A 9,983-nucleotide genomic window follows, 5' to 3' on the forward strand; every position below is an offset into this window, starting at 1 on the left:
GAGTATGGAAGGGACCTCCTAGACTCTCACGTGGGTGCCCTGAAGGCTAAATATGTCCCAGTCTCCTTCCTAGGGCTGCCTTAGGCAAAAACTTAATTTAAGAAGCCCTAACTTCCCTAACACCAGCCAGTGCTTTCTTATCATTAGAGTCAGCACCAACTCTGACCCCATTCTCTCTGATTGCAAACCGAGTCCCAACACTCCTCATTTCCTCCTAAGAAGAAGGGAGTGAGGGGGATCAGGCTTCGGTAAGTAGAAACTGAGAAGAGCTCACTGCACAGACACCTGGAGAGGTTCTCTGTCCTGCAGGGAGGAGGGTGCCTGGGCCTAGGTGCAGGACAGGAGACCCAGTCCTGTCCCAGAGCAGATTTTCTTTCTTCTCTTAAAACATAGCTTTCATTAAGTGACTTTAATGAAATAAGCACAAAATGAATATATCATTTCAAATTGTGATAGATGCAATGAAGAAAAGGAACAAAGTGCCCTGGGATAACATAAAAGGGGAAATGAATCTGGTCTAGGAGGTCAGAGAAGGTTTATCTGAGAAGAGAACTGAAATATGAGTAAATCGAGAAGGGGAACAGAATTTTAGGTAGAGGGAAGAGTGTGTGCAGAAGTCGCATGGCAGAAAGGATCGTGAGGCCCGGCTGTAGAGATGGAGGGCAGAGGATGAAGCTGGCTCAGAACCCTGTGGCTGCCGCCTTAAGGATTTATTCCGCAAGAAGGAAGCCATTTGAAAGGCTTTAAGCAGGAGCTGGTGACATGATCGGATTTTTCATTTTGAAAATGTCACAGTATCTGCAGTGACGCAAAGCGATCCGAGGGACCCAGTGGATGCAGTTAGAAGATAAACCTGACCCGGCAGGCCTCGGTCGAGGCTGCAGGAGGCGGGGGAGTCGGTTCGGGCGCTCGGGCTGCACCGGCTGCTAGCTCCGCGGAACCCCGAACCGGCCCACGTGGGCCCGGCCGCCCCGCCCCGCCGCGCTGACGCCGCCCGACTCCGGAGTCCAGGCCTGGGGCTGGCCGCGCCGTCCGGGAGCCCCGCACCCCACGCCCGGCCCACGGGCCTCTCCAGGCCAGGCCGAGGGACACCCCCCCCCTCCCCCGCCAGCCCCGAGGGACGAGTTCCCGCCACGGGGTCTACAGGAGCAGAGCCAGCCGCGCCGGGGCGGGCGCGTCCAGGCCGTGAGTCGGGCCCGGAGGGGAGGGTTGGGGGCCCAGCGCCGGGGGGGCGTCGGGGGGTGGGGTGGGGTGGGGTGTCGCAGCCTCCGCCCGGCTGCCTCCTATGGGGAGCTTAGGGAAGGACGGTGTCTATCCTCTGTCTCCTGGCGAGGTCCTCTCCTGCAGGGCTAGGCAGGAAGGGAGGCCGCCTCCCCCACCATTACTGAACCGAGCGCCCCCCAGCCGCCCCATCCCCCGACCCTGGCCGACTACAGATGAGCTTGGGGGGAAGCCTGATCCTGGGGTGTCTGGGTTCCCATTTCACCATCCCTGAGAACCCCGTAAGCCTTAGCACCACAGCCACCGCATCTCAGCTTGCCTTGTGGCCCCGCCCAGCTTCGGAAAAAGAGAAAACGTTTGGGCCGGGGAAGAACTCCAAGACTGCTTAGAGGGATGGGAGCGTGTAGGTCACTAAGGGACCGTCCCTACACCCCCAGGACTTTTGCCCACTACTGAATGTAGGGAGGGTCCCTGCCACCTATAAAAACCTCTTAGTGCTTGCTATACTTCCACTATCCCTCACTCTCACTGATTCCCTATTTGTCTAATCCTAGCAATATGCGGTCAGTAGAAACCTCTTGTCGATTCAAACCCTAATTTTGGTAGAGGTGGTTATTGGGGAGGAAAGAATGCTGTGATATGCCCTCCCTCTGGGGCCTCAGGATGGAGCAAGCTAGGGGAGGGGCACAAGATAGTAGACACAGAGGGAAGTGGGCAAGGTCAGAAGAGAGGCTTGTCAATGGGGGGGCGGGGCGGGAGGGGGCGCTTCCTGGAGCAGAGGGGGGAACTGAAGCCGGGTCTCCCAGCCCTGGGCAGCTTGCAGTAGCCTCCTGCTACTGTTGGCTTCCTCTTCCCGAGCATAGGTAGCCCACTGCAGTCGCCCTCCCCCATCACTCCCTCAGCAACTGTGTACTGACCCCTGCTTAGAACCAGGCTGCGTGCTGGCTCCGGGGGTATGACAGAGGATATGCAGAAGAACTCCTCGATTAGTCAGGGAGCCACGTGTACAAGCTGCTATCACTAGATAGTCCAAAACCAAAACAAACCCGCAAACGACTACATAGAGACATCTACTGACCATCAGCTATGTTCCAGGGCCAAGGAACAAATACAGACAAAGCAGCGTGTACCGGTGCAGTGGGGACCCAGGGGAAGTGCATAGTTAACGGTGCTTAGTTCTGTGCTGGGGGAGGGTATCAGGAAGGCTTCAGAGAGGGCGATATGAGAGCTGGGTTTTGATGTTTGGAAAGGAATTTGCTGGTGGAGAAGGGAGGAGCTTAGAGGGCAGGGGAATTGTTGTTGTTGTTTTTAATATTTTATTTATTTATTTGACAGAGAAATAGCAAGAGCAGGAACACAAGCAGGGGGAGTGGGGGAGGTAGAAGCAGGCTTCCTGCCGAGCAGGGAGCCCGATGCGGGGCTCCATCGACCGAGCCCCCCAGGCACCCCAAGCCAGGGGAATTGTGTGGAGTGAATGATGGCATATTGGGAGATTTCTGAGCAGTTTGGAGTGGAAGAGGCCAGTCTGGAGGGGTGAGCAAGGGCCTGCTGAAGCACAGCCTTGTAGGCCACGTGGAGGTTCAGCAGTTTAGAGAGGGCACCCAGAGCTGTGACAAATCAAGTTTAGCTCTTTAACTGGAGGCGGGGAGACCAGGGAGAAGGCTGTGGCCATCGGTAAATCCAGGTAAGAAATGACCTGAACCAAGTGAAAGTGAGGGTTGACGTCTGTCCACATACACACAAGTTTTTACGAGGAAGAATTGTCAGCGTTTGGTGGCCAGTGAGGTGGGGGAGGAAGCTGAGTGAGGAGTCCGGGCTGCTCGTAGGTTTCTGGCTGGAGTGACTGAATGGAGAGTGGGCCATTTTGCTGAGGACACTGGAGCAGGAGAGCTGGCTTGGGCATGTAGATTTTGAGGAGCCTATGGTTGGTTACAGAGTTGGACAGCATTTGGATCTGGGCTGGAGACACATCTGAGAGTCACCAACACTTGAAGGTTCTTAAAGCTACAGCAGAAGAGGAGGTCCTCCGGGGAGACAGGCATAGAACGAGAAGACAAGCTGTCTCAGAGGGCTGAGAAAACCCTATGCAGGAGTCTGAGCCAACAGAGAAAGAGGAGGAGAACCACAAAGGGAGGTGTTGCCAGAGGGAAAGGGACCGAGACCGCCTTGCCCCAGCAGCCAGGGTGCCACGACTTCGGACACCACCCAGCCCACCTCCCAACCCCTGTCCTGCTCTAACTCATTCTTCTGCTTCCCCTTTACAGACCAAATGTTTGCCATCCAGCCAGGGGTGGCTGAGGGGGGCCAGTTCCTGGGGGGTCCGCCGGGAGTATGTCAGCCGGAGCTCCAAACAGACAGCAACTCTAACTTCATGGTGAGTGCCAAAGATGCCAATGAGAATTGGCATGGGATGCCAGGCCACGTGGAGCCCATCCTGATGAGGAGCTCCTCTGAGTTGCCCTCTGACAACCAGGTCTTCCAGGCCCCTGGACTCCCCGAGGGGGAGGTGCGCAGCCCACCAGAGGGGGCAGAAATCCCCGGAGCTGAGCTTGAGAAGTTGAGTGGTGCCAGCCCAGTGTGCTCCCCCCTGGAGGACAATGGCTACGCCAGCAGCTCCCTGAGCACCGACAGCCGCAGCAGCAGTCCTGAGCCTGCCTGTGGGACCCCTCGAGGCCCGGGCCCTCCAGATGCCCTTCTGCCCTCGGTGGCCCAGGCTGTGCAACAGCTGCAGGCTCAGGAGCGCTACAAAGAGCAGGAAAAGGAGAAGCACCACGTGCACTTGGTGATGTACCGCCGCCTGGCCCTGCTGCAGTGGATCCGGGGCCTGCAGCACCAGCTGGTAGACCAGCAGACCCGTCTGCAGGAGAGCTTCGACACCATCCTGGACAACCGAAAGGAGCTTATCCGCTGTCTCCAACAGAGGGCAGCCCCATCCGGGCCCCAGGAGCAGGGCTAAGGGTGTGCCTCCACAGGAGTGCAGGGGTATATGTCCATATTTGCAGGCATGTGTGTGGTTGTGCACAAGTAAGTACGTGATTATTTGCTGGTATGAGTGCAGGTAAGCAAACTGAGTATGTACGTGCTAACATGTAGGCACATGGGTCCGGGCATGGACCTGTATGTACACACAAGCTAACTTAGGTGCAGGCCTATGTGTGTGCACAGAAGTGTGTGTATGGCATGTATGTGAGAGGGAGTAAGTTTGTATGTGTATGCATGAACAGGTATCCAACAATGTGCATATATGTGCGTGAGTGAGGATATATATGTAAAAGGTGTGTGTGCATATGCGTGAGTTTGAGTGAGTGTGTAGGCTTGTGGTGGGTGTATACGAATGTGTCTTTGTGTGTGCAGGCCTTTGTGTGCAGGTGCAGGCATGGGAAGTGTGTTGTAGGAGTGTGTGTGTTGGCAGGCCGACTCACAAGGAGGTATATGCAAATACACATTCAGTTGCTTATATGGAGCATCCACACCCTGTGTTACCCATTCCAACCCTAGCCTTCTTCTCTCCACAGGGTCCCATTGCTCCGGAGAGAGGGCTAGCCTGCAGGATTTATCGGAGGGTTGTGGCTGATCCATTCCCCTGAGATTTCCCAGGCCACCTGTCCACCCTCTCCCCATCACTCCTCTCAGACTTTGCTCTGCTAAGGCTGTTGTCCCTGATGGTGGATTTGCTGTGGGAAGTGTGGTGGCAGCTCTGGCCTGCCATGGCTTTTTGGCTACAATTTTGCCAGGGCGACTGGTAGAGAATTAGTAGGAGGGAGGGGAGCTGGGGTTGGTGATCAACACTGTGGCAGGGATGGGGCGGGATGGGATCAGAGAAGAAGATAAAGTCCCACTTGAACTCTGCCTTGGGGCACATGGGAGATGGGGATGGGGGAGATGACGGTGGCAGAACCCTGTGAAGAATAGGAGAAAGGGAATTCTAAAACGTCACTTGGAAACAAACCACACTTCTCGACGGCAAAGGAGCGGTTGCAGACCATATTGATTTAAGCTTCTGATGAAAGCGGATGTACGCTTATACGCTTGCAAGGAACAGACAAGGTGCTCCAAGACTGCTGGGGAAAAATAATCTCACTTTCTTCTCTGTGCCTCTACTTGCTGTCCCTCTCGGGCTTTAGCAACACTGGATGTTAAATTAGGTTGGTCCGTTTTCCTGAAATCAGGCTGTCTAGGCCCAGAGGAGCCATAGTCGGCTTTCCAGGTGGGCAGAGGCCAATGTCAGCCCAGCCTCTGGAAGCTCTTAGGACGCTGGGTCATAACCCCTTCCTTCACTGCATGGTCCTTTCGGTGGGGGTTGACTGGCTCCAGCAGAGGCTCCGTGAAATGGAGAGTGGGTGAATTCTGGGGAGAACTAGGGACTAAGGTAGCCAAGCTCTCTGCTTTGCTTTTGGGAGCCATGAGGATGCAAGATCCTGATGGTGAGCAGTGGCATGATGCTGAGTCTCCCTATCTGCAAAATGGGGGTGCTCTTCCTCTCTCTAAAGAGTTCTATCCCTGACAGTGGGTGAAGGGCATATTAGTTAGGTTGAAGCAATGGTCCTGGGGAGTTTTGTGTCTAGCCCTTGCGTGTTGAGTATGAACCTGACCTCTGGGCCAAGCCAGGATGAATAAACTGGGGCAGAGGAATGCATTTCTTGGGTTTGTGTTTCTATTCTACCCATTGTCTGGTGGCCTCTTTTCCACACCATGTGAGCTGCCCTTTTGAGCAGAGTTCTGGGCTGGGAGCAAGGGGGCAGACGGGAGGAAAGACAGACAGGAGGAAAGTCACTGGGGAGGAGTAATTCAGCTTTCTGTGGCTGATGGGGGTGACAAGAAGTTTCTCCTCAGGGGCCTCTTGGTCTGACAGGGGGGACTTGGCCTCAGCCTGAGAGCCCTGTGTGGGATTGCCCTTGTCCTAAGGCACCTTTGGGCCTGAAGGTTGGTGGGGGGGCAGTAGGCATTGATGGTGAGGGATACATATGCTCTCTCCCTCCCCCCCCTCACACTCCTACTCAACCCTGCCCTAGAACCACCACTTCCCTGAAGGGTGCCCTGACGGCAAAAGACTTGAGTTAGGCTCCTCACATTGTTCTGACAGATGTAGTTATAGTGCATGTCTATGACTTCAGATATTTACTGTGCCAATCTAGACTAGACCTTTTCTTTTACATGGGTTTGTATGATGACTTAATGATTAGTTTCTCAAAAATTCACTGTATAAAGAAAGGTATCTATTGCTGCATAAGAAATTACCTTAAAACTTAGGGACTTAAAATAATACACATTTGTTATCTCATGATTCCTGTAGGTCAGGAATCTCTCACAAGGCTGCAATCAAGATGTCAGTCTAGGCTCTGTGGTCTTATTTGTTGGGAGCATTCAGTTCCTCGAGGCAGGTCATTTTCAGTTCCTTGCCATGTGGGTTCTTCCAACATGGCAACTCACTTCATCAAAGTATGCAAGCCAAGAAAGTGATAGAGTACTAGCAAGACAGAGGTCATTAGTTTCTGCAACCTACTCATGGAAGGGATAACCCCTCGATGTTGTCATATTCTATTGGTTAAAAGCAAGTTACTCAAGGGGCACCTGGGTGGCCTAGTTGGTTAAGCATCCAACTTGTGATTTCAGCACAAGTCATGATCTCATGGGTCATGGGATTGAACCCACGTGGGGTCCACGCTCAGGGAATCTGCTTGAGATTCTCTTCCTCTGCCCCTCCCCCCCACTCGCTCGCTTGCATGCACCTTCTCTCTCAAATAAATAAATAAATGTAGAAAAAATAAAAAAGCGAGTTACTCAAAGGGAGGGTATTATATAAGACTAATTACCAGGAGGTAGAGGCTGCCTACCACAGAAGGCATTTTTTGATTGATTAAATAAAGGCATATTTTTTATTGGTTTTTATTTATACAAATAAAAATTATGTTCTACTTTTATAAATTGAAACATTTCAGAGAAATCTAATGTCCCCCTGTACTTCTCCCCAACAAGGTTTATATATTTTAAACCTCACAAAGTATACTTTTCACTGAGAGAGTGACCCAAGGTATTTTTTGTTTGTTTTGTTAAAGATATTATTTATTCATTTGAGAAAGAGTGAGCGGGAGGGTGAAGGGGAGAGAATCTGAAGTGGACCCCATGCTGAGTGCAGAGCCCAACTCGGTGCTGGATTCCAGGACCCTGAAATCATGACCTGAGCCAAAATCAAGAGTCGGCCTCTCACCAACTCAGCCACCCAGGACCCCCAAGGTATTAATAATTCTTAATAATTCTTGTCACCTTGACATTTGCCATTTAAACAGAAACAATCCTGAACCAGTTTTAACAAATTCCGCTTATTAAGGGATGTCGTTCTAGCAAAGAGTTATATAGCTAAATGCGAATAATTGAAAATTAATAAAAGGAAACCTCATTTAGAAGCAGCTGGGAGGCCAGAAGGGGGAGCTCTCACCCACTATCACTCCCAGTCAATTGCATAACCAACCGGAAGAGACTACCTTGCATTCCCAACAGGAAGAAGCGGATACTTCGCTGCCGGAGCAGCAAGAAGAAAGGTTTTCTCCTTGCGGGGCAACAGCCCAGCCAATGAGAGGCTGTCACAACTCAGCCAGTGACCGCCGCTACACTTCAAACTCCCGGGTTACTCCAATGGACTTTTTGTTTATAACACCTCTTCCCAATTCCCCCTTTCCTCTATAAAAGAGCATTCTTCTCCTTTGTTCTCTGGGCTTGCCTATGGTTTGCTGAAGCTTGTTTATTCTGAATTGCAATGCTTTGCTACCCTCAAATAAATCCATCTTTCCTGGTAAAATAACTGACAGTTTTATTTTTAAGTTTAACGACTTTAATCATGGGAGATCTCTAACAAGGAGACAACTTAAATCTCTAAGAGCACAAGATAGTGAATTTTTAGAAGGGGCTCTTTCCTAAATGTGTGAAGGCTCTTCTGAGCACACCAGCAGTTAAGAGCACAGACTCTGAAGCCAGACCCCTGGATTTGGACGTTGGCACCATTGCTTTTTGTCTCTGTGACCCTGGGCAAGTCTGTTTACTTTGCTGTGCCTCAGTTTCCTCATCTTAAAATGGAGACAGTAGTAACTACCTCACAGGGTTGTTGCAAGGATTAAATGAATATATAATGTGCAAAATGCTTAGAACTCTACTTGGCACAGAGTAAACTGCATTAATGAGAGTTATTATAAATCGTGCTTTTGTGATGCACACTTACATTTTTCTTTAAAAAAAAAAAATCAAACTTTTCCTTAAGGAATTTGAATCCAAAATTTGAAAGGCATCTTTAAAGAAAGCTTTTAAAAATAAAGCTGCTTAATATTCCTTTCCATAAAAGAGCTGTTTGAACTGAGAAAAAGATAAAGCCAGACCAAGGAGCCAGTGTGGTGAATTGTATGGACCCCTGCCAATCACTGAGGGTCTAGGGGCAGGCCCAGCCCCTGGTGTGGTGGGGAGCAAGAGAAGAAACTGAAGAAACTAGGCAAGAGCAGGGAGTTAGAGCACAACCAGGCCAGAATTTGGGGCAGAGAAACTGAGGCAGGACCCCAGGGGATGCCGTTGTCCACCAGGTAGGCTGGAGGCCTGATGACAGGAAGTGCTGGAGTTATTTCTGGACTTCTGATGTGGGGCAGACAAGGTCCAGAGGCTTTCTAGACTGCCTCGGCTTCTTCACCTGTGGCAATGCTATAGCGTGAATGAGGAAAAGAACCTGGAGATGCTTTGTATGCATTAAAACCCACCAGGCCCTGTGGAGCCAGCCTCTGCCCTGCTCAGACAGAGGAGACTTGCATCCCAAAGACTAATGCATAAACCACTCTGAGCCTAGGAGAGGGGAAGCTGGGCTGGCCCTCTGTGCAGGTCTCTGCCAGTGACTGCTTTACTTGGGAGCTTAAGTCATTGGGTGGGGATTAGTTAGTCCCTGGGACTGGGAGGGGAGTAGGGAAGGTTCATGCTCTAGGGAGAGAATTAACCAATGAGCCACCTTCCCCTTCCAGCCGGAATGGAATCCCGTGACCAGCAGCAAGGAAGTCTAACTAGGTTTCTGGTATTACCTGAAGAGTCTTGCTTAGGAGGAGGAAGGAGGGATGAGATTGGAGCTGACAGCCAGAGGCCCCACAGGGGCAGGGCACACAGCAGAGGCCTGAGCAGGTCCCAGGAACAGAATGAGGCATGGAAGGGATTGGCAGGGAGGCCGTGCTGGGCTGGGTCCTCTGGGGAGAGAAGAATGGGCTAGTTCTATGAAAACTTTCTCTCCTAGGAGATGACCTAATAGGAGGTCATCTCCTTTAAGTGTGGCTGAGGGGATGGGGTTAAAGCCTGGGGTGCAGGGAGTGAAGTGGGAACTAAGGAAGAGTGTAAAGAGTTGGGGTTATGAGGAGGCTTCAGAATGTGCTGGGTGAGCTCCCCAACCGGGCTCATCAGGGCTCTGTGTGGTGACCATCTCTAAGGAAGACTGAATGCCTCCTGGTAGCAGCCTGTGCCCTACCAGCCTCTGTTTCCTATAAGCAGTTCCTAATCCTGGATGCGGTGACAGGAACAGGAAATCGATGAAATCTGTGAGCACCTGATCTAGGAAGCGTCCCTGGAGGAAGAAGTGCCTAGAGAATGAGTAAAAGTTGAAGCAACAGAGGATAGTGACCCAGTTGTCTTGGGTCCTCCACTTCCCTAGCTGTGCCTCACTTTCCTCAGCCGTCAAATGGGCACAATTAGTACTGCTTTCATAGGATTGTGAGAGATAAATGAGTTTACGCATGCAAAAGGCTTAC

At 51.6% G+C, this 9,983-nt stretch overlaps 1 protein-coding gene across 4 annotated transcripts; it reads left to right on the top strand.

Moving 5' to 3' along the window:
- Window positions 1-455: 455 nt before the first annotated feature.
- CUNH1orf216 (chromosome unknown C1orf216 homolog) lies at window positions 456-8,020 on the top strand. 4 transcript variants are annotated; one of them, XM_025857000.2, is made up of 4 exons: window positions 456-1,185; window positions 3,486-3,595; window positions 3,704-4,203; window positions 4,737-8,020. In XM_025857000.2, the coding sequence occupies exons 2-3, from the start codon at window positions 3,491-3,493 to the stop codon at window positions 4,175-4,177; spliced, it is 579 nt and encodes a 192-aa protein (XP_025712785.1). In that variant the 5' UTR covers window positions 456-1,185; window positions 3,486-3,490; the 3' UTR covers window positions 4,178-4,203; window positions 4,737-8,020. The 4 variants fall into 4 exon arrangements, with proteins under 4 accessions (XP_025712785.1, XP_025712784.1, XP_073759021.1 ...); XM_025856999.2 differs by having other exon boundaries at window positions 459-1,185; window positions 3,695-4,203; XM_073902920.1 differs by having other exon boundaries at window positions 984-1,185; window positions 3,486-4,245; window positions 4,737-5,857.
- The last annotated feature ends 1,963 nt before the right edge of the window (window positions 8,021-9,983 follow it).

The sequence above is a fragment of the Callorhinus ursinus genome, unplaced genomic scaffold (assembly GCF_003265705.2).
Source record: "Callorhinus ursinus isolate GAN/ISIS: 27379988/994484 unplaced genomic scaffold, GSC_fseal_2.0 scaffold18, whole genome shotgun sequence".
Taxonomy (NCBI): Eukaryota; Metazoa; Chordata; class Mammalia; order Carnivora; family Otariidae; genus Callorhinus; species Callorhinus ursinus.